At 44.1% G+C, this 24,966-nt stretch overlaps 1 protein-coding gene across 1 annotated transcript; it reads right to left on the bottom strand.

Annotated features, from left to right (window-relative positions):
• Window positions 1-633: 633 nt before the first annotated feature.
• Window positions 634-23,300, bottom strand: SLFN5 (schlafen family member 5). The gene is made up of 5 exons (XM_025363425.1): window positions 23,238-23,300; window positions 6,933-7,984; window positions 5,363-5,488; window positions 1,590-2,309; window positions 634-1,451 (listed from the first exon to the last, which is right to left on the bottom strand). Exons 2-5 carry the CDS (start codon window positions 7,942-7,944, stop codon window positions 634-636), a joined length of 2,676 nt encoding a protein of 891 aa, XP_025219210.1. The 5' UTR covers window positions 7,945-7,984; window positions 23,238-23,300.
• Window positions 23,301-24,966: the final 1,666 nt, after the last annotated feature.

Below are 24,966 nucleotides of genomic sequence, written 5' to 3'. Positions count from 1 at the left end.
GTGATCAAAAACACTAATGCCGTTAAAAGAAAAAGCAGAAAATAATAAAGTAATATAATGTGATCTTGCAAAAAACAGCCTGTGATCTTACATTTCAAAACATGTCTCTCCTGTTCCTGGCACATACAAGGCCAGATGCGCTACCCGCTCCATCCTTCACATTCTCCCTGCACATCCCATTCAAACCTTTCTGCACACGGCCATGTTAAAAAGTAATGAAAATATCTGAGTCTGCCTGGCACACTCAGAGATTCTCATGACAAGTTCTTCCCTCACTGAGCACTTCCCTGACCACCCAAAATAACCACCCCCTCCCTCCATCTACCTACACACATGTGCGCGCACACATGCACACATACATACACACACACGCACACACCTCTGAGTCTCACGGTCCTCTAATTATTGATATCCCTTATTACTATGGGAAATTCCTCGTCTATCTATGTACTTGTCAGCGGTATGTCTCTGCCCTAAAGGAGAAATCTTACATCGATTCATCCTCAATCCCCAGCACCTAGAAAAGTATGTGACTTAGTAAGTGAGTGTGTGCCTACATGTTTGGATCAAATGGTTTCACAGTTAATTAGAGATGAGAATCACTTAATTGTTTCTTAGGCTTGGGTTTTCCTGTCACACAGAAGCCTTCAGAATATACAGATGTCTTTTTGCCCTAGAAGCCAAACAGAGCAGAAGATTGTAGACCCCAGCTTGTTGGGTTACTCCTGGATTGATTCCAAATACGATATTTCTTTCCAGGCCAGAAAATCGACAGACACTGTCCAACACAATGTGATTGGTCAGAACATCCAATGCGTCACCGACCTGTAGTAACAGATCACATTCCTCTTCGAGCTGAGACATTTTTCTCTTCCTCATTGCTGTTAGAAGCCTGTCTTTATATTTTTCCACTTCACTTGCTTTGGTGAAAAGCACAGCAATATCCCTCGGAGAATAACCATTCCGGAAGAGGAAACGGCATTTATCCGCTACATAGACCAGTATCTCCTCCAAGTTCAAGTCTTCAATAATCTCTAAGTTGCCTGGGACACCTTGAGCCCATTTAGGTTCATAGAGCATCTCCAGGGACTCAGGGGGGAGGTTAGGTGGAAGATTTTGTCTGGCTTCCTGCATTATTTGTTGTAGGTAATTGGCTATTGGATCTGCACTGCGGACCACTCTGGTGATCTCTTCTCTTGGATACTGGGCTGAGAGAGGTGGGAGGCCACTGCAACTCAAGTGATTGGTCTGAAAGTAGTCCAGAAAGATCCAGAGAACTCCTGGGCCATCCCTTGCTGTCTGAGTGATGAACTTTGCTTTCCCATACCAGTCCCCATCTTCAGTGCGGAAATTCTGAGCATCATCAATGACAATGTGCTGGACGTGTTCAAAGTTGTTTTTCATGAAGGTTTTCCGGGTCACTGGCTGGCAGATGTTTTTCTTGCTGAAACAGTAAGAAACACAGTCAGGTTTTCCCCCAATGAAACAAACAAAGCCAATTCTACTCTTAAACCCCTCTGGGCACGGTAAATGCAATATGAATTTTAGCAAGTAAACAAAAGAAAGTGAACACAGACAGGCAGCATACCTCACCAGCTTCTTCAGGGGGTAATTTTCACAGATGTAGAGAATGTTAGTCGGTTCACAGTGAAACACATTCTTGATCTTCTCCACGATCTTAAGAGCCAAGATGGTCTTCCCTGATCCAGGTAAGCCATGAACAAACAACTCTTTGGTCTTGCGAAGGTTCTTTGAAAGCAACTCATACTGTTTATTTGTCAGTAGGTTCAAAACCTCAGAGCCCAGCTCTTCACTTAAGAAGGATTTGAACCCAAGCAAGACTATCACGAGGGACTGTAACAGGGCTTCCATGTGCTGGGGGGTCATGAAGTTATAGGATTCAGGGTAAATTTGTAAATATGAACCGCAAACGCTCTGTGCTTTTCTATCAGAATTCAGCACACAGACCAAGGGGGTAATGCATAACCTCCCAGTGTAGCCGCCTTTGTTTACCAGCTTCTGCTTCAAAGAATAAGCAACTACCATAGAATAGCCCTTGCACCCTGCATCCCACTTGCTGAAGATGGTGTAGAGAATAGGGGTGTTGTTCTGGGAAATTAGAAGAGCATCACAGATGACTCCCTGCTTCTCTTGCAGACCTAAGTCCACAGCCCAGCTTTGAGAAAAAATCAATATTCCTTGAGAGAAAGGGCGCATTTCTGTATTTATCAAGTCTCTGAGTCCTTTATGTTGTGAGAAGAGTTCCTTGTAGAGGCTTTCTGGAGTATACACCACTCTGTCTGAAAATACTAGACAGGGAAAGAATGGGAAGAAATTAGAAAAGCCTCAGACAAGCTAGCAATCATCATTATACGTAGAAGGTTCAATCAACACTGGCACTCTACCATGTATCTACAATAGCTTATACATTAGTAATAAAAGGATAAACAATTCTCGTTTTGATGGAGCACTAATTAGCTGGTATAAACAGACAATAATAATTATGGTACAAAGTGGTCAATACAACCAGAGGGAAGGACAGAAAGTATTATGTGAATACCAAGGAAAGGTACAATTTAGGAAAGAAGAAAATATGAAAGTATGAAGAAGGAAACACCTGAGCTGATTCTTTTTTCTCTTTTTTCTCTTTTTTCTTTTCTTTTTTCTTTCTTTTTTTTTTTTTTTTGAGATGGAGTCTTACTCTGTCACACAGGCCAGAGTATAGTGGCATGATCTCAGCTCACTGCAACCTCTGTCTTCTGAGTTCAAGTGATTCTCCTACCTCAGCCTCTGGAGTAGCTGGGACCAACGGTGTGCACCACCACGCCCAGCTAATTTTTCTATTTTTTGTAGAGATGGGGTTTCACCATGTTGGCCAGGCTAGTCTCAAACTCCTGGGCTCAGGTGATCTGCCCGCCTGGGCCTCCCAAAGTGTTGGGATTACAGGCGTGAGCCACCACACCCAGCCCTGAGCTGATTATTAAAGGATGACTTTGAGTTTGTGAGTTGAAGAGGAGAATAGAGAGATGGTCAAAAGAGGGCACATGAGTAACACTCAGGAACAAGAAACAGCAAGGAAGCCGGGCGCGGTGGCGCATGCCTGTGATCCCAGCACTCTGGGAGGCCGAGGCAGTTGGATCACTTAAGCCCAGGAGTTCAAGACCAGCCTGGCCAACATGGTGAAACCCCATCTCTACAAAAAATACAAAAATTAGCCAGGCATGGTGGTGCGTGCCTGTAATCCCAGCTGCTCGGGGGGCTGAGGCACGAGAATCACTTGAACCCAGGAGGCGGAGATTGCGGTGAGCTGAGGTCACACCACTGCACTCCAGCCTGCGCAACAGAGTGAGATCCTGTCTCAAAACAAAAAAAAAAAAGCAAAGTCCATTCAGGTCACTCACTCCAAGCAGTTTGTGTTGCTGACATCCAAAGTGTGAAGCAAAGAGGTAAAAACGAGGATGGGGAGGAAGGCATTAGAGTGCCATCTTAACACCTGGCAAGATTACGTACTGTATGGTTTCACTTACGGATGCCAGAGGTTAGGGATTTGGGGAGTGTTTGGCTAAAAAGGGACAGCATGGAGACTCTTTTTTGGCGGGGGGAGGGACGTGGTCTTGCTCTGTCACCTAAACTGGGGTACAATGGTATGATCATGGCTCACTGCAGCCTCTACTTCCTGAGCTCAGGTGATTCTCCCACCTCAGTTTTCCAGGTAGCTGGGACTACAAGTACATGCCACCATATCCAGCTAATTTTTGTATTTCTTTGTAGAGACAGAGTTTCACCATGTTGCCTAGGCTGGTCTTAAAACTCCTGGGCTCAAGTGATCCTCCCACCTTGGTCTCCTAAAGTGCCGGGATTACATGTGTGAGCCACCTCACCCGGCCATCTCTCTTTTTCTTTCTGGTAGGATAAAATGATTCTAAGCTTCTTCCAGAAGAGAAATGCCATGATAATATCATGTTGGTGAAAGTGTATTTGGATATATGTTTTGGATTACAATCTGGCGATATCCATCTAAATTTACAAGCAATTATACTATTTGGAATTTTTTTCTTTTCTTTTCTTTTCTTTTTTGAGATGGAGTCTCGCTCTGTCGCCCAGGCTGGAGTGCAGTGGCACAATCTCGGCTCACTGCAACCTCCGCCTACCGGGTTAAAGAGATTCTCTTTCTTCAACCTCCTGAGGAGCTGGGACCACAGGTGCATACCACCACGCCCAGCTAATTTTTTGTATTTTTAGTACAGAAGGGGTTTCACTCTATTAGCCAGGATGGTCTTGATCTCCTGACCTTGTGATCCACCTGCCTCGGCCTCCCAAAGTGCTGGGATTACAGGCCTGAGCCACTGTGCCCGGCCACCACTTGGAATTTATCCTTAAAGAACACCTCAGGTATATTATGGTAAAATGTATACTGTAGCAATGTTTAAAAATGAAGAAATTAAACGTCATATAAAAGTCCATCAAAAAAATGACTGGGCTGGGTGCTGTGGCTCATACCTGTAATCCCAGCACTTTGGGAGGCTGAGGTGGGTATATTACCTGACGTCGGAAGTTTAAGACCAGCCTGGCCGATATGGTGAAACCCCGTCTCTACTAAAAATGAAAAAAAAAATAGCTGGGTGTGGTGGCATGCACCTCTAATTCCAGCTACCTGGGAGGCTGAGGCAGAAGAACCGCTTGAACCCGGGAGGTGGAGATTGCAGTGAGCCAAGGTTTCACCATTGCACTCCAGCCTGGGCAACAAGAATGAAACTTTATCTCAAAAAAAAAAAAAAAAAAAAGACTGGTGGCTGGGCATAGTGGCTCATGCCTGTATTCCCAGCACTTTGGGAAGCTCAGGTGGAAGGATTGCTTGAGTCCAGGAGTTTGAAACCAACCTGGGCAACACAGGGAGACTCCATCTCTACAAAAGTTAAAAAATTAGCCGGGCATAGTAGAGTGCCGCTACTTTGTAGAGACGGGGTCTTGCTATGTTGTCCAGGCTGGTCTCAAACTCCTGGACTTAAGCAATTCCACACCTCACCCAAGTGCTGGGATTATAGGTATGAACCACTGTGCCCAGTCTTTTCACTTTCTTTAAGGTATATTTGGAGGAACAGCTCTTAATTTTAATGTAGTAACATTTATCAATCTTTTTGTTTAAGTTTGATCCTTTTGTGTCTGGTTTAGGAAATCCTTTCCTACCCCAATGATATAATTACTCATATATATTTTCTACTGACAGTTTTAAAGGTTTGGCTTTCATATTTAAGTCCTTAAACCTCTGGAATTGATTCCGTATATAATATAAAGTAGGAGTCAATTTTTTATATGAATGAACAATCAACATATTCCAAAGCAACCAGAGATGGCCAATTACCTGGAAAGTAGCGTTTCTGCTGCTCTTTCAGACGTTCCAAATTCTTATGAATGCACACGGTCTTGCTGCGGGGTGTGGCAGATGACAAACTCAACGCAAGGACCATCTCAGGACACCTGGAAAGATCTTAGGAAACAAGAACCAAGGATTCAATATGCAAAAAGGCAGACCCCAACTTACAGCTGAACTGTGCTGCAAAGTCTTTCACCTAGTCTTACAACTCAAGCCACGGCCCACAGATACTTGCCTTTACATCTTGGGTGAGCTCAGGAAAGCCTACTGAGGTTTTTGAAGGAAAAAATCTAGCATGAAGCAACACTTTTTAATTTTATTATGTCAAAACGAAACTATATTTCTATTATTTATTTATTTATATTTTGAGACAGTCTCACTCTGTTGCCCAGGCTGGAGTGCAGTGGCATGGTCTCAGCTCTCTGCAACCTCCGTCTCTCAGGTTCAAGTGATCCTCCTGAGTAGCTGGGATTACAAGCGTGCATCACCACATCCAGCTAATTTTTTGTATTTTTGATAGAGACGGAGTTTCACCATGTTGGCCAGGCTGGTCTCGAACTCCTGACCTCAGGTGATCTGCCCCCCTCGGACTCCCAAAGTGCTGGGATTATAGGCATGAGCCACCATACCCAGCCTGTTTTTATATTTTCAGAATGCTATTTTTAAAAGACAAATGATGAGAAGATGCAAAGGCCAATGGATATAAATATCCAAGCAGATTCTGAAGTGGACTTTGTTTTTTCTGGACTTTTGAAGAAGTTACTATTGGTTTTCTCTTGTCTAATTTTATCTCAGGCTTTCCTTTTCCAGAGTAGATGCGTGTCACCAACCATCCTCTGGCTTATCACGTACTGGCTCCCCAAAGGAAAAAATGGGAAAACAGAGCGAAAGCCATGATTTGGTCATGTTTTGGTCCAAAAAAGGGAAGTGGGCAGTGAGAAAGGGCGAATATTTAAGAAGGGAAAGTCAGGTATAACTCCCAATGGAATCCCTCCCCCCATGTAAATGACGAGTTGATGGGTGCTGATGAGGTGATGGGTGCAGCACACCAACATGGCACAAGTATACATATGTAACAAACCTGCACGTTATGCACATGTACCCTAGAACTTAAAGTATAATAAAAAAAAAAAAAGGGAAAGTCAGAGGAAAGTGGCAGTAAATTAAAGGGGACACATCTGTACATGTGAAAAAAAGAAATTTCCTGACTAATTAAATGCAAGCTCATAATAGAAAAATAAGAGAAGAGGCTTGAATATGTACATAAGAAAGGATGTGAAAATTGAAATAACTAGGTCAAACAGCCCCCTGCACCAGCCTTTAATGGGGCTACTAGCCAGGGCATCTATTGAATGAAGACTAATTAAGATGGCAGAAAAAAGGAAGGGCAATAATCCATGAACTGCATCTACAGGGATTAATAAGTCAGACAATTGCAACTCAGAGAGTAAATCTCTTTCCCCAGATGCCAAGGAATACCATGTCTCTCTTTCCTCTCTGATCTGCCCTGCCTTGCTGCCAGCAAACATTACAACCATTTTGGATATTTCTCCCTAACCTGGGTCGGCTTCCATCATCCAAGCAGTCCATTCTCTTGTGGGCAATTGTCTCACACGGTTGTCCTTCACCTGCCAGGAACTAGGCGCTTTGGCAAACACCGCACAGCAGAATTGCTCCACCTTGATTGCACAGACATATCCACGAAGGGCCCCCTTATCATGCACTTCAAGGAAGTTAAGGACATACTGTATCTCAGGCCTCTGTGTGCAGAAATGATGGACAGGTAGCTTCTTAATACAGCCATCAATAGAAGCCCTCAAGCTCGTAAGGTCTATTTTCTCTTTTTCACATCCGATCACTTGACAAGTCCCATCGTGCACACCAAAAAATACATATCCTCCTTCGGTATTTGCAAACGCAGAAACACACTTCGGAAGTCTGTCTTTAACACAGTGCGACACGTCTGTTGAGAACATTACAAATTCAACATGTTTGGACTCAGGGAAGTTGAGTTTTTCCAGATACTGAAGCCGCTTTCTATCAAATAAAGCAGCAGCTAAGGCCTTTGTGTTACCTTCATATTGTACACTACTCTGAGCTGCCTGTGGACTTAATGAATTGGAAACATTAATATTCGTAAGAGTCTGAGTCCTCCGTTTGAGGAATGCCAGAGCTTCCTGAGAATCCATGACATCGGTGGATGTTCTCTGTCTGTGGTACAAATTGGAGCATAAGGTAGCAAGTGGCACACCAGCCTCTGTGTTCCATGATTTCACAAAAATCAAAAAGTGGTTTTCCTGCTGCATCTCATCTAAATGGCTTCTGAAACTTGGAGGCACATCCAATCCTACTCCATGACTTTCATAATTGTAGCCTTTGTTCTCAATCTCAGCCTTGATTATGCCCCCACCAGAATTCAGCAGAGCACATACTGCTTGCAGGATGATTTCATTCTGTTTCTCCCGCAGGCGAGGGTCCATCTCCTGCCTCCGCCAAGTCCCAAGGATGACTTTTCCTGCATCTACAACACACTCCGGAAAGTTTGTATTCGAATCAATCCTAAGACTCATCTTCTCAGCACTTGGCCTATTCCTATTCTGAAATGTTCTCCTGAAAAACAGAAAGATAGAACCATTAGAACAGGACAAGAATAGGAGAGGCAGGAAAATCAACAGGTTAAGGCCATCCTGCTGAGGTTGGTCCATTCATTTATTCGTGATATGATTTGACTGTGTTCCCACCCAAATCTCATCTGGAACTGTAGCTCCCATAATTCCTATGTGTTGTAGGAGGAACCCAGTGGGAGATAATTGAGCCATGGTGGGCATTTCCCCCATTTTGTTCTCGTGGTAGTGAATAAGTCTCACGAGATCTGATGGTTTCATAAAGGGTTTCCCCTTTCACTTGGCTTTCATTTCTTTCTTGCCTGCCTCCACGTAAGACGTGGCTTTCACCTTCCGTCGTGATTGTCAGGCCTCCCCAGCCATGTGGAACTGTGAGTTCATTAAAGCTCTTTTTCTTTATAAATTAGTCTCAGGTTCGTCTTTAACAGCAGTGTGAAAATGGATGAATGCAATTCCCACATAGCTGGAGGTCAGATTTATACATGAATTTGTAAGGGGAGTTGAGGAACTGAGTCTGCTGGAAGCACACCGCCCCCACAGAAATGACCAACAGGTTATCTTTATGCTGTGTATTTAGTAACTTTCTGCCAAGTTCTCAAAGTGGCAGAGTCTCACAGGTCAGTTGCAGAAAACAGAAAATTTTACATTGATATTTGTGGACTGGAACTGGGAAGCAATGAGAAAGCTTTTGTCATCAGAAGTATCTCTGGGGTGTGCTAATATTTATTGTTTTTCTTGATGTTTTGTCTTTCTCCTCTCCCTGAGACCTTGGCAATTTTCAGATTATTTTATAGCCTAATATCAGGAGGGGACACATCTGATTGAGTTAAAAATCTGTCTTGTTGCTATGGAACAGATACATAGCAATGATGTTAGCTTCCCCTAATCCAAATGGTTTCCATCTTGTGAAAAAAAAAATCATATATATACATCCTAGCTGTGTTTCTGTGAGCAGGGGCATTTTCAGTGAGAAGGGGCATAGGCAAGACTGAGCCCAACATCTCAGCACCAGGATGCAGTTATTCAGCTTGCTCCAGAGTAACTCTACAAGACATCAGGCACTGCTGCCAAAAAAAAAAAAAAAAAAAAAAAAAAAAAAAAAAAGTGTTTACTCCAGTGAGAGCAAAGGATCTGAGATCCAGTAGATAATAAATCATGAGTACACAGTGTAAACATTGGCAAAAGAGCTCAAGTTTTTGTTGGGGTGTTACCAGGAAAAGCCACCTGCAAAAGAGCTCAAGTTTTTGTTGGGGTGTTACCAGGAAAAGCCACCTGCCCCAGCTGCCAAGAATTGCCACTGGAATGGCAGGTCCTTGGTGAAATTAACTGTATCCAAGACCTAGTCTTAGACATTTCAGGACCACAAAATTAATCTTTTTAGAACCCCGAAGTTCCCTTCTGAGGGAAGGTGATTTCGTACCCCAAACTCAAAATAGAAATAGCTGAGCCACAGTGATTACTTGATTACTGTTCAGTGGGAAATGTAACTATCGGGGAGCTCAGGCATTTATTTCGAAGCTTCTCATTCTTTCCTGTAGATGCAGAGCAGTGGTCCCCAGGATCAGTTTCATGGAAGACAATTTTTTCACAGACGGGGGTTGGGGGTTGGTGAGGGGATGGTTTCAGGATGGCACTGTTCTACCTCAGATCATCAGGCATTAGATCCTCATAAGGAGCACGCAGCCTAGATCCCTCACATGCACAGTTCACAATAGGGTTCATGCTCCTATAAGAACCTAATGCCACCGCTGATATGACAGGAGGCAAAGCTCAGGCGATAATGCTCACTCACACTCACCTCCTGCTGTTCAGCCCGGTTCCTAACAGGACACAGACAGGTACTGGTCCACGGCCGGGGGGTTGGGGACCCCTGGTGTAAAGTATGTGAAGCCAGATTTCAGAAGGTTGCTTGATAAGCATGAAATCAGATCAAAAGAGGCTTTTTATGACCTGATTGACCTCAGTATCCACAATTTCATGTAGCTGTGCCACAAGGCAATCACTAAAAGGAAGGTGGCACCTTGTAATAGTAAATCGCTTGGGCTGTGGAATGAGGAAAACCTGAGTTCAAACTCCCAGTATTTGCCAGCTTTATGTCTTTGGGAAAATTGTTTTAACCTATTTTCATATACTCTGAAACAGGTTTAAAGGAACCAACCTGGTAGTGTTTTGTGAGATTAAAATAGAAAAAAAAAAGCAGATATCCTGGAGAGATGAACAAGAATTTTCAAAGCATTGCTGTTCAAAATAGCAAAAAATTGGAAATAAATGTTGATAAGGTCATTCTCAGTATGGAAAATGACATTCACTTTCACTAAAACAGGCCCTATTTTGTTTTTTGTTTTTTTGAGACGGAGTCTAGCTCTTGTTGTCTGGGTTGGAGTGCAGTGGCGTGATCTCAGCTCACTGCAAACTCCGCTTCCTGGGTTCAAGAGATTCTCCTGCCTCAGCCTCCCGAGGATCTGGGACTACAGGTGCCTGCCACCATGCTCGGCTAATTTTTGTATTTTTAGCAGAGATGGGTTTCACCATGTTTGCCAGGCTGGTCTTGAACTCCTAACCAGTGATCTGCCTGCCTTGGCCTCCCAAAGTGCTGGGATTACAGGCGTGAGCCACTGCGCCTGGCCTATATGCACTATTTTGAAAGAACTCTAAGAATACAATGTCGTAAAAAATACACAAACCACAGAACACATCTATTATGATTCCATTTACATGAAGTTCAAAAACAGGTAAAACTAAATAGTATATTATTTAGGGAGACATATATAGGTAGTAGTATCATAAAGAAAAGTAAGGAAATAATAGACATGACATTCAAAATAGTGGCTACCTCTGGTTGGGGAGGAAGAGGATGGAATTAGGGAGACAGAAATAGGGGCGAAATATACAGGAAGCTTCTTAGCTTCTAGAAATGTATTTCTTAATTGGGGTGAATACATGTGTGTTCATTTTAATATTATTTTTAACTATGCAATAAAGTTATATTCTCTGTTGTACGTGTGATATACTTTACAATAAAATTATCCCAAAATGAAATGAGTTTTCATTTTTTCCCCAGCCATTGTTACACAAGTACAAACTTTCTGCTCAGGCAGACAATGGTCCCCTGCAGGACTCCATCCATTGTTCCATGTATGCCTTTTCATCTCTAGTTAAAGCCCTAGGGCGCTACCTCCTAACTCTGACAGACACACAGATTAGATCAGATTCTGCTAAAATACCCATGCCTACGCACACGTATGCAGACATACACACACACACACACACACACGCCATAGAAGTCGTTTTCTAAAAGCAGATTCAGTGTTTTCTACATTGTTTTTATTCCAACTTACATATTTCCCAGCAGTAAATGTAATATGTGCTCCATGTCCAAAAAAACAAAAGAAACCTAAAGGCAGAACTGAAGAAAAAGAACACTTATAAACTCACCATTTAAAGATATAGCATTTCTAATGCATTTCCTTCAGCACTTTTCTCTAAATATTTTTGTGTTGTTGGTTTGCAGAGCGATTAACAATAAGATTTGTCTTTTTTAACATAATTAATCCTTTTTCTAATTAGAAGAATAACAGGAGATTCCAACGTAAGAATCCCAAGAAAGATGTCTGTCCCTCCTTCACCCCCATAGACTATTGAAAACAACAGTGAGTGTTTTAAAATCCAGAAATTTATTTATCTATTTATTTTTATTTTTTTGAGACAGAGCCTCGCTCTATTGCCCAGGCTGGAGTGCAGTGGCGCGATCTCGGCTCACTGCAGCCTCTGCCTCCTGGGTTCAAGTGATTCTCCTTCCTCAGCCTTCCGAGTAGCTGGGACTACAGGCGCAAGCCACCATGCCCAGCTAATTTTTGTATTTTTAGTAGAGACAGGGTTTTGCCATGTTAGCCAGGCTGTCTCGAACTCCTGATTTCAGGTGATCCACCCGCTTCAGCCTCCCAAATAGCTGGGATTACAGGCATGAGCCACCACGCCCGGCCGAAATTCAGAACTTTAAACCTCGATATATGTGCAGAAGGAATGCCAAGTGCAGTGAAAACCTGAGCAGGGAAGTTGATGACACCAAAATAGAATGCCTGCAGTGACGGATGCTGGGCATTGCCAGCAAAATTTGAAGTTCTCTGAAGTAGGAAGAAAACCAGTGACTCATGCATGGTTACAGAACCCTCTGTCATAAGAGTTGGCACCGTGAACTGAGATTTCAGATTTCGCACTATCTGGACAGTGTCCTTGCCCTGCCCCCTGCATTTCTTCCCTCAGAAAACTGGATGCAGGAAACAAGAGACTCAACAAGGAAAGGAGGTTTAAAAATTCCCTGGCTGTTTGTGAAGGGAGGTCCGGGAATGACAGCGGTACAGCAGGGCTATAGATCACCAGGAAAACTACACAACAGAGCAGTAGGCTTCGGTGGACAGCGCCTAAGACCATGCAATTGACAGATCACTTAATCAGTTAGTAAACTGAAAGGGTGGAGAGTAGGGGATGAATTGGTCATAGGCACTTAGGAAAATAGGCAAATACAAAAGCAGTATAGTAAATAAAAGATAACCATAAAGCATTATTTGGCACCATTGTAAATTAAGTCCTAGTCATGATAATATAAGCCCTGAATATTGTTCTGATAAAAAATGATGATATAAGATACAGTTGTATTGGCAGGATGTGGAGAAGGAAGGCATAGGATAAGAAGTGTTGGCCAGGTGCAGTGGCTCATGCTTGTAATCCCAGCATTTTGGGAAGACAAAATGGGTGGATCACCTGAGGTTAGGAGTTCGAGACCAGCGTGGCCAACATGGTGACATCCCATCTCTATTAAAAACACAAAAATTAGCCAGGTATGGTGGCACACGGCTGTAGTACCAGCTACTCAAGAGGCTGAGGCATGAGAATCACTTGAGCCCAGGAGCTGGAGACTGCAGTGAGCTGAGATCATGCCACTGCACTCCAGCCTGGGTTACAGAGTGAGACTCCATCTAAAAAAAAAAAAAAAAAAAAAAAAAGATGTTAGCTATACTTAGGCCAGGCTCAGTGGCTCACACCTGTAATTCCCCCATTTTGGGAGGCCAAGGTGGGAGGATTGCTAGAGGCCAGGAGCCTGGGCAACATAATGAGATAATGGGTCCCCATCTCTTCAAAAACCAAAATACCAAGCATGGTGGTATGCACCTGTAGTCCTACCTACTTGGGAAGCTGAGGTGGGAGGATCTCCTGAGCCCAGTGGATTGAGGCTGCAGTGAGCCAAGATCATACCACTGCACTCCAGCCTAGGTGATAGAGTGAGACCCTGTCTCCAAAGATTAGAGAGAGAGAGAGAGAGAGAGAGAAAGGGAGACAGAGAGAGGGAAATATACAGTCATCTTACAGAAACAAACAATATCTTCTGTGGTCTGAATGTTTGTAACTCCCTAAAGTTCATTGTTCAAATCCTAACCCCGAAGGAGATGGTATTAGGAGGTGGGGCCATTGGAAGCTGATTAGGTCACGAGGATGTACCCTCATAAGTGAGACTAGTGCCCTTGTGAAAGAGGTCCAAGGGAGCATATATGCCCCCCTACCATTCGAGGACCCAGTGAGAAGGCACCATCTATGAGGGCCCTCTCCAGATACTGAATCTCTCAGCACCTTGGACTTCCCAGCCGCCAGAACTGTGGGCAGTAAATTTTTGTAGTTTATAAGCCGCCCAGTCCGTGGCATTTTGTTACAGCAGCCCAAATGGACTAAGACAATATCTAAAATAAGAGAGGGTAGGAGGGAGAACGGAGAAAATAAGCATGCTGTTTAGAAATACAGAAACAAATGCCAGAAGAAAAAGCCAGAGACACAAGAGGCTCCTGGCAAGCAGGAGAAGTGGGAGAGGGCGAGGCCATTCCTTACTGTGTCTAAGGAACTGTGATTTTCCAAACTATATTCATGAGACTTCCACTTCCAGTCAGAATAGAGTACTAGGGACTAGGCTACTCTCCTGTCTGAAACAACTAAAATATTTTTGAAGAAAATTTGATGAACACTAGAAAAAAATCAAGATCTAAGATGTTCCACAAACCTTAAGCACAAGAAATGTGAAAACAAAACAAAACAAAACAAAACAAAAAACATACTGAGGAACATCATAATTAAGTTGTTCAAAACCAGTGATACAGAAAAAAAATCTTCAAAGCATCCAGAGGAAAAAGGCACACTATATAGAGAAACAAAAAGTGACATTAGAATTTTTCTAGTATTATGTTGTTGACAGGTGACACACAACCTGAAAATAGCCTCAGCTGTCCTTTTTGGTTTTTGGGTTTTTTAGAGACAGGGTTTCACTCTGTCACCCAGGCTGGAGTGCAGTCATGGCTCACTGCAGCCTTGAACTCCTAGGCTCAAGCTATCCTCTTGCCTTAGCCTCCCAAGTAGCTAGGACTACAGGAATGTGCCACAATGCACAGCTAATTTTTAAATTTTTTTATACAGACAGGGTCTTACAATGTTGCCTAGGCTGGTCTCAAACTCATGACCTCAAGCAAACCTCCTGTCTCAGCCTCTTAAAGTGCTGGGATTACAGGTATAAGCCACCATGCCCCACTGCTCAGCTGTCTTTTTAGTTTTCCCACGGATGTTGATTTAAGACAGTGATCAATTTGTCTATATCATAACGAGTAATTTCATGTAGAAATTTAGCTAATATCCATTTTAAATAATTTGGTGCCAGCAAGTGGCCATTTTGAGAGCACCAAAGATTATCAGAGTAAAGATTCAACCAGATTTTTTCATGGGTGGATCACCTGAGGGCAGGAGTTTGAGACCAGCCTGGCCAACATGGTGAAACCCTGTTTCTGCTAAAAATAAATTACAAAATTAGCTGGGCGTGGTGGTACGCGCCTGTAATCCCAGCCACTCGGGAGGCTGAGGCAGGAGAACCACTTGAACCTGGGAGGTGGAGGTTGCAGTGAGCCGAGATCATGCCACTGCACTCCAGCGTGGGTGACAGAGTGAGACTCTGTCTCAAAAAAAAAAAAAAAAAAAAAAAAAATGGAATGTCTGTGCTGCATGAGAAACCATGAGGTCAGGCGAGGAGTGAGCCCAGAGCTAGTGTGGCAGAAGCATCATCAAGTTTTCCAGTGACAGCTAATGACCTAAAACAAGAGAAATAAGCCTTTTAAACAGGTCAAGAGTGAGGCTACAATAAATAACGGGGTTTTAATGGTTTCCATGAAGTTAAAGGCCCAAGGGCGTGTCTAGATCGCTCTTGCACAAATAGAAAAAAAATGGCTGTCTACAGTTGGGGTGCTTTGGGAAGGAGGCTGTTGAAGAACTGATTTCAGGTTCCAGGAGGTCTTTATGTTTGGACTTTCAAAGGAGAGAATCCCTCACTGAAGACAGTCAATCTGTAAAGAGGTGCTCCAATTTCAGAAAACTTTGGCACCTATTGTCTTCAATATCCAGTTAAACCTAGAAATCCTCCATCTGTCATTTTGTGAGGGATTTACAATAACTTTGGATAATCTTTAGTCTATCAGGAGAGAATATTTATCCCTCCTTAGACAAGTTTACCTCAAATAGTGAATTGTGTTTTGGTAAAATTGTAACTTAGCCTTAAAAATTTTATGTCCCTTTTCTACTAAGGGTGAGAGCAAGTAAATGGAATCTTTTTAACAGACTTCCTTGTTCTCTGAACAAAGTAGGAGATCATTTTTATATTGTATCAGAACTGAATCACAAGGGAAAACTTATATCTTTTAACTCTTGATTGAGCATTTGGACAAAAACAGGGGCTTCAATGAATCTCTGGAGCATGACTGTCCAGTTATACCATTGTCCTTCCTAAGGCAAAGGTAGGAAAGTATTGACTGTCTTTGTCTAAAGGTGCCCTGAAAAAGGTAGAGAAAATTTCTACTACAGTAAAGCAAGTGACTTCAGGTAGAATTGATGACAGATGGTGTGTGAGTTAGGCACTACTAGGAAAAAAGAAATGACAATTTTGTTGACGGTTCTGAAGTCTTAAATCAGTATCTCCATCTACTTGGTTTCTTTGCTGGCAGGACAGGAGTGTTACTAGGAGATATAAGAGGACCTTTGCATATAAGGCCTTCGAGTCCTTCCTTTGCTTCTCACTTCAGTGGATATTGAGGAAGTTTGAGTAATCGTTTTACAGGATCTGTCTGAATTTAGTAAGTTCTGCTTATTATTTTGCTGCTCCAATTATTCGTCCTATGTGAGTGGAATTTTTAGCCCCTTACACTGTCAGGTTTGGTGTCAAGATGTTTATTTGGAATACGCGTCAAATATAATAGAGAAAGCAAAGGTGTATTCAGAGCAGGTGCAACTTGATTATGAATAGAGAAGTCTCTGAAACATCAGCACATATTACAGTTCCATTTGCAAATTAAGTCTCTATTAAATTTGGCATGGTATCAAAGAGCAGGAAGGAATGCTTTTCAGTCAAGGACTAAGGGCTACAGTTGAGGGCTAGGAGATGGAATAAATATGTGGCTTATATGTGGGTTATTTGAAAGACCTACCACCTGTGTGGTATGTTTACTCAGAGGAAGAGATTGAGCAAAAGGGACAGGGTTTAACTTAGAAAGAGTAGCACCATGTTTACCAGAAATCCAGAAATTGATGAGTTTGGCCACCTGTATTTATAGTTAAATCATCTTGAGTGTTTAGGGAAAGGCAGACTATTGGGTAGTTTCTCCTTCTTCTGAGCACCCTCGTTGATCTGAACTGATGGATTTTTATTTGTCTTGATTCTGTTTACAATATCTGTAAGTGTCCTTGTCAATAGGTGGTTGATTGGGAAGTGAACCACAAGTTTATTTCGAGTCCTGTCTCATTTTAGTTCTAAAGCTCTTTCAAAATGTTCTGCCAGGTGTTACAATTCAGAAAAAGGGGTTGTTTTCCATTCTAATTTCTGTTTTAGAATTAAGTCTCCAATTTCATAATTAACTCCACTGACAAAATGAGATGAAAGGGCTGCTTTTTACCACCTTCTTTAACTGATGTGTTGGAAGGTATTTCCTAGTCTATCCTGAAAAAGTCCGATGGCTTTATTTTTTTGTTTGCATGGTCCGATGGATTTTTATTATAAATGTTTGGGGTATGGCTTTTAGGAGACTTTGCCTTACTTTTTGGATCCTTTTCCTTAAACCCTCAGATTTACTGGAAAGAGGGATACTGTGGGTCCCTTTCTGAGTCTGTCCAATTAGCTTTTGCCCTCCAGGATTTAACACCTTAGCTTCTGACCAACATGTGTACACGTTGATAGAGGTTAGGTAACCCTACGTCATATGTACCTAGAAGAATTCTAAATTCTTTTATGAATTTTTGCTGGTCTTGTCTGGGTTTAGGGAAACAAACTTTAAGTATGATTCTTAATTCAGTTCGGATCCAAGGTTTAAATTCTACAGATGCCTGCATACCTGGCTTAAAGAGAGGGATGGATATTCAGAAGCAACTGGAATTTTGGAGTTTTACGAGAGTTATTGGGCAAAGGGAGGGGGTCTGAAAAAGGGGAAGAGAAGTGAGCAGTTGACTGAAGTACAGGAGAGAGATTATTGAAAGTAATGGCAAAAATCGCAATTACTCTTGCACCAACCTAATAGAAGGACAAGGGGGAAGAGAGAGAGCTGGATACAGGGAGGCAACTGGAAGACAAGAAAAAGAAGTATTTACTAGGGAAATTAGTCTAGTTCATTGTTGCTTAAGTTTGTCAAATTTCCCATTGGCTTTGGGCAAAGAATCTTTCAATGATGAAATTTTTGATCAGAATTTCATTTGGAGGCCTCTGCCTACCAACAAAAAAACTGCAGCCCCATTGATCCTGAGAAATCTTACTCCTGCTTTTCTAAGGTGCATGTCAAATGAACAATTTTGTTCAAGTCAAATGTTCCCCAAAGTAGCCAGTAAAGGCCCAAATCATCCTTGGAGTCATGCCATTAGGAAGGTAGGAAAGTAGGTGCATGAGTTAGTATTGCACAAAGAAGAAACAGTTTCTCCTAGGTGAGGAGGGTATGCAGACTTAGAAGACCCCATGAGAGCTATTGGCCATCAGTAGGAGTATAATTCTTGTGCATTTTGCGTCTCAGGTCCCCAACCTTACAGTTGGCCACCTCCTAACACAGACCAGACAATGGTCTGCCCCAGAGTAGGCAGAAAACCAGAGAGAGCACTCCCTGTGGACCAAAGTGAAGCTCTCAGGACAAAAACGCAAGACAGAAGGAGAACCTGAGCTGGTTTTATTGGTGACTCCACAATAAAATTTGTTCACATGGACGTGGGTTCAGGGAGAACCACAAACTCACTGGACTGTGAAGCGAGCTTGAACAGGCTTATAGGACCTATGCCTGTGTCCGACCCTATCATTCTCCTTCTTCAGACAAACCATTTTTTTTTTTTTTTTTTTTTTGAGACGGAGTCTCGCGCTGTCGCCCGGGCTGGAGTGCAGTGGCCGGATCTCAGCTCACTGCAAGCTCCGCCTCCCGGGTTTGCGCCATTCTCCTGCCTCAGCCTCCCGAGTAGCTGGGACTACAGGTGCCCGCCACCTCGCCCGGCTAGTTTTTTGTATTTTTTAGTAGAGACGGGGTTTCACTGTGTTAGCCAAGATGGTCTCGATCTCCTGACCTCATGATCCGCCCGTCTCGGCCTCCCAAGGTGCTGGGATTACAGGCTTGAGCCACCGCGCCCGGCCTCCAGACAAACCATTTTTAAACAGCACAACACAAACACACACAAAAGAGAGCCAAAAAAGGTGAAAGAGAATGGCCTGATTCCACCTAGGGCGCCAAATAAATGGACACCAATAACAAAACCCAGGTATCAAACGAGAATAAGTAGCTGAATAAGTAGCTGAGGAACTCAACACAAAGAGACATTCAGAGCCAGTGCTGACTTATCACATCAGTGCAAACTCAACAAGCCACTCACTGCAAGGTGCAAGATGCCTCTGTAGCAGCCATCCTGTTTGAAAATGGGAGTCCACACAGTGGGCAGTGCAGATGGTATCTTGGTGGAACCTCCAAAGAAACTAAAGACATTAATGAAGTCTGCCTGGATGAGAACAAGCAGAGGCTGTTTATTCAGAGCTCACTATAACGAGGGAGTCAGTCGCCATCATCACTCACATTCGTCAGAGCCTCAAAGACAGGCAGGGGAAAGAAAGACTGATAGTGACAAAAAGGGAATGCTCAGGTATGGTATGATTCAAGGGTGTTGTCATAGGGAAGCTGGAAGCAGGCTAATCAGAAATGAACATCCTGTATGATTAGCTTGGGGAACATATTTGGCTTTCTCTGACTGGTCCTAAGTTGGAATCTGGAGCAAAAATTAAGGAAGCTGTCAGTTATTGACCAGGTCCTGACCACTACCAGTCAACTGCTGCAGAAGCTGTGTTTCGGCTTCCCAGGCTAGTTACTGCAGCAGTTGTGGGTCAGAGTTCTATTTTTGTATATGTCCTGGCCAGAGTTTATATAAAATTTCTAGAGAAAAATATAAGAGAAAATATTTTTGCCTTGGGTTAGGCAAACAATTCTTAAAGATGACGTTAGATGAACAAAAGAATTTTTTTTTTTTTGAGATGGAGTCTCCCTCTGCTGCCCAGGCTGGAGTACAGCGGCGCTATTTCGGTCACTGGAATCTCCGCCTCTTGGGTTCAAGCAATTCTCCTGCCTCAGACTCTCGAGTAGCTGGGATTAGGTGCCCGCTGCCACCCCACCTGGGTAAATTTTGTAATTTTAGTATAGATGGCATTTCACCATGTTGACCGGGCTGGTCTCAAACTCCTGACCTCAAGTGATCTCCCTGCCTCAGCCTCCCAGTGCTGAGTTTATAGGCATGAGCCACTGCACCCGCCCTAGATGCACAATAAATTTTTTCTAAATGATATATTGGACTTTAAGAACTTCTCTTTCTGAAAGACACTATTAAGAGAATGAAAATATAAGCCCCAGCCCATCAGAGGAGGGGGCAATAGAAGGAGCGAGAGCATCAGGATGGTGCTAATGGATGCTGGGCTTAATATCTAGGCGATGGGATGATCTGTGCAGCAAACCACCATGGCAACACATTTACCTATGTAACAAACCTGCACGTCCGGCACAAGTACCCCTGAACTTAAAATAAAAGTTTAAGAAAAAAAAGAAAATATAAGCCCCTGACTGGAAGAAGATATTTGCAAATTACATAACTGATAAAGAACTTGGACACAGATTACATACAGAACACTCAAAAAGTAATGATTAAAAAACCCGAATTTAAAAATGAATAAAAGACTTGAATAGACAATTTACCAAAGAAGAATATGGATACAAATAAGCACATTGAATCACGCTCAACATCATTAGTCATCAGGGAAATGCCTATTAAAACTTCAGTTTTACACATCTATTCATCTATTAGAATGGCTAAAATGACGAACCATACTAGTTATTGGTGAAGATGTGAAGGAATGGGCATCCTCATAAACTCCTGGTAGGGATCTAAAGGGGTATGACCATTTTGGAAAATAATTTGGCAGTTTCTTAAGAAGTTCTGCATATGCTTGCATTTTGACCCAGCCATTCCACACTAAAGTGTTTACCCAAGAGGAAAAAAAATAGGCATATGTCCATACAAAGACTTGTACATGAATGTTCATAACATTTTTATTTGTGAAAGCTATAAACTGGAAACAATCCAAATGCCCATCAGCAGATGAATGAAGAAGCCAATAATCATTATCCATATAATTGAAGACCACTCAACCATAACAAAAAGGAAAGAACTATTGGTACCCACAACGACATAGCTGAATCTGAAAACAATGATGCTGAGTGACAGAAGCCAGACATAAAAGAGTGTATATCATATGATTCAATTTGCCATGACAATAATACTGGAAATGATTTCTATTTTCTAATAGTGTAGAGTAGTCCTCCCTTGTCTTTGGTTTGGCTTTCTATGCTTTAGTTACCACAATAAGCTCTTGTCCGAAAATATTAAATTAAAAATTCCAGAAATAAATGATTCATAAGTTTCAAGTTTCATTCGGAGTAGCCTAATGAAATTTCATGCCATCCACTGCCTCTCACCCTGGGACATGAATCATTTCTTTGTCTGGTGTACTCACCCTGTATATGCTACTAGCCCTTAGTCACTTGGTAGCCTTCTTACTTATCAGATCGACTCTAATATTGCTTATATTCAAGTAACCCTTATTTTATTTAATGGCCTCAAATCTCCAGAGTAGTGATGCTGGCAATTCAGACATGCCAAAGAAAAGCCTTTCTTTAAGTGCTTTCTTTAAGCAAAACAGTGAAAGTATAGGAAAAAAACATAGTAGATACACAGTTTGGTGCTACCCATGGTTTCAGGCATCCGGTTTCAGGCATCAACTTAGGGTCTTGGGACATATCCCGTGGTTAAAGTGGGACTGCTGTAAACACCTGTGAATTTTTACAATCAGGCCAGGAGTCAACCACAGCATTTTCCTCTTCTTCCTCTTACATGGAAATAATAAAACTGCTTATTTTCTTAAACAAGAGTTTAAGTCTCGTGACATTTTTATAGTGGGGGGAGTTCAAGCAATTCTCCTGCTTCTGGCTCCGAGTAGCTGGAATTACAGGCATGTGCCATCACACCCAGTTAATTTTGTTATTTTTTGCAGAGATGGGGTTTCACCCTCTTGGCCAGGCTGGTCTCGAACTCCTGACCTCAAGTGAACTGCCCACCTCACGCGATACGCCCACTTTGGCCTCCCAAAGTGCCGGGATTACAGGCATAAGCCACTGTGCCCCGCCTCTTGTGACATTTAAATGAAAGTTTCCGACACAGGATGTTATCACACTGAATTGCTTGTCTGTTATCCTGCCACAGGGACTCTCACTTCCCATCAGACAAACAGATTAGGAATCGGTTTCTTTTTCCCCTACAAAGGCAGGCACTGACTCCGCCCCCTTCTCACAGGGCAAGACCAGACAAACTCAAGCCACTGCTCTCACGTCCTAGAGGCTTGGCTCTAAACCACCGCCCTCCCACCCGCTATTGGTAGGGGAGGGGGAGAAACTATTGAAAAGTTTCCCCCATCCTCCCTCAAGCATCCCCTCCTGCCTGCATTAGTGCCAAAGGATCCCCTTCTGGTACAACCGAGACTCTCGAGATTTCAGCACCCCAACATTTTAAGTGACGAAACCATGAAAATTCTGATGAGGCCCTTGCTTGTTTGCACGTTAGCTACCCGCTTTTTGCCCAATATTCCTTTTTCTAGCAATATAATTATAAACTTTCGATGCACCGTTTCTTTGTCAAGCAGGAGGATATTGCCTCAGAGTCATAAAAAATTTTGCAGAAGGAATGAATGCCTTTAAGGGCATTGCGACCAGCTGCTGACGCCCGGAAGTCCAGTGGTTCAAGGTGTAATCTGAGACTAAGAAATAGACTTTCCCCCTAGGTTCCCTGAAAGTCCCCCTCCCTTCCTTCCTAGTTGCATAAAAACTCCCCGCTACTTATTTTTGTTAGGGTGGATTCGAGAGTCTTGCCCTCTTGCCTTCTCGCTTTGGCCAAATGGAATAAATCTTCCTCTGTCTCCAAGCACCTGTGTGTCAGTGTTTGGCATCAACAGCACATCTGGTTCCTGAGCCTGAGCCTGAATTTGGGCTTCTACAACTCTGGCTCCCGGGACACATGCAAGAGGGAAACGGAATCACACCTTAGTCTCAGCCACTGCGGACAGAACCCACAGGGGCTCTAGTTAGTCACTGTATGGGGGATACAGGGCTTCGTGGGCTGCCCTAGTAGCCTGCCCCCGTTGTTACCGTTTCAAGACTGACGTTCCAAGCCAGGGGCTTATAGGCAAGGCTCTGGAACAAAGCCTCTTGTAATAGACTGGACATTGGCCCTATTTGTCCCCAGGCCACACCCATTTATCTTCATCCTCGGGAGGATGTCCTTCGTGCTCCTGAACCGTGGGGAAATGTTGCCAGGCTTGGTTTGGCAAGATTTAGGCTGTGCTAGGTCGGCGTCTCTCCCTCCTCCCCAGCTCGCCCCGCGTTCCGAGCCTCCCCAGCTCCCGAGTCCTTCGCCGCTAGCTGTCGTTGGAGGTGCTCCTGAGTCAACAAACTAAATCTCCCCAGCGGGAAAGACGCTCTTCCGGCAGCGCCCAGACCCGGGGAGCTGCAGTCGCCGCACCTTGCCTTCACCACAGCCCCATAGGAGAACCCGCGCAGACTGGAGGAGGTTTGGGGAAGGCCTGGGCAAAGAAGCGCGGGGGATTCGTTACCCGCCGGGGTTCTCCTCTGCAGCGCGTCTCCCTCCAGGCGCAGGAAATGGAGCCTCCCAAGTCCAGAGCAGAGAAGATGAGCCCGCGGGGTCCCGGGCTTATATCAGCTGAGCTACGTGACACCTCCCGGGGCGGGGCATCGTGCAGGAGACAGACAGAGGGACAGCCCAATCGCATCGTTACGTAGAGCGGGAAGCCCACTCCTGAAAAGACAACAGCCTTGGTAAACTTTGGGTGAACTGGGGAGAACTGAGGAGGGGAAGCGCTTTGTTGCTTCTCTGTGTTTTCTATTTTATTTTATTTTATTTTTAGATTTTCAGTTCTTATTTCACCCAGGGAAGCAGACCTGGGTATCCACCCCCACCTCGTCCAGAACCTCCTCGGCCCCCCTCGGAGTCTTCCTGGGACGCCACAGGCTTGGAGAGCTCTCCGCAGGTTTCTCCGCCAGCGCCTCCAAATCTTTCGATTTCTACTCGAATTACACAGTCAGCTGCTCCAGCTCTGTGCTGGAAGGAGGGCAAGGGGTACGGCGATGGGGCACTGAAAGGAAGGGAAAGCAGAAAATTAAGCCTCTGTTTTCGCCTCCCTCCTTCCCCCACTAATTTCAGAATGTTGCTTCCTCCTCCTTAGTTTTGCTGGCGCTAAGGGCTCGGACCAGCACCTGCCAGGCGTAGGTGTGGCCACCGGGGCGAAACCTGGCAGGCTCTGGAAAGAGCGTTTTGCTGACAGGAAAGAGAAACTGTTCCTTGTATTCATCACCTACCGCAGACTTCATCACGCCCGGGTCTTAGACGGGGCTGTCAGATTTCAGTGTGTTTCTCCTAATTGTAGTACCAAATTTGTATTGGGCGCTGGCGAAGGGCCTGGCTCCGCCAAGCGCAGCCCTCCCGAACTGCCCGTGCGTGCGGCAGGCGCTGCTGCCCTGTGTGGCCTGTGCTGGGAATCCGAGGGCCGAAGTGGGCCCCGCCGCAGCACGAGGGGACGAGGGAACCAGGAGCTGGCTGCCTGGGGGCGGATTCGAACCCGTGCTCCCGGCGGATATAAGTAGCACTTGGGGACTCCTATTCAGCCCAATCCTGATTCCAACTGCCCTCTCTAGGTACCTACCCTTTACCCTTTTTCCGTTTTACAATTCTGGTGAGTAGATGTTTCTCTATCCCTTCTCTTCCAACTCCAGCGCCCAGAGCCAGGAGGACTCCTGGATCCCGCCCAGCAAGCCCCTCTCTCTCCGATCTTCTGCTCAAGAGCTCCAGGTCTCAGTAGACAGAGCTGAGGAAAGGCCGCCTGTGGAGCCTGAGCCAGGCGCAGACTGGGTCGTCACAGTCTGGCCCGGGGCGCTGGAAGTCTTACTTCTCAAGAACCGGCAAGAGATCAGGCCTGACCCTTTGCAAGTGACAGAATCCAAAGCTTTGAGCTCGTGGGAAAGTGGCTGGAAAGAAAGTCACTGCAGGGCCACACAGGTCTCTGGCGAGGCTACCCAAGAACATTTAAATCCCTGCCCAGAGAAGAAGAGGCTCCAGTTGTCTTGCACTTCCTGGGACTTGGCAGTCCCTCAGAGCAGGGGTTCTGCAGCGACCGGGAGCGCGAGGAGACAAGGATGGTGGCCAGTTAGCAGAAAATCAAGGCAGATGGAACAGTCTGGAAAACACCACCTATGGTCACCTCTGGAGCCTGGGATTATGGGATAACTTTTCGATTTTTTTTTTTTTTTTTTTTTTTTTTTTTTTTTTTTG

This window comes from Theropithecus gelada, chromosome 16 (assembly GCF_003255815.1).
Source record: "Theropithecus gelada isolate Dixy chromosome 16, Tgel_1.0, whole genome shotgun sequence".
NCBI classification, from domain to species: Eukaryota; Metazoa; Chordata; class Mammalia; order Primates; family Cercopithecidae; genus Theropithecus; species Theropithecus gelada.
This window is presented reverse-complemented; position numbering and strand designations above follow the sequence as displayed.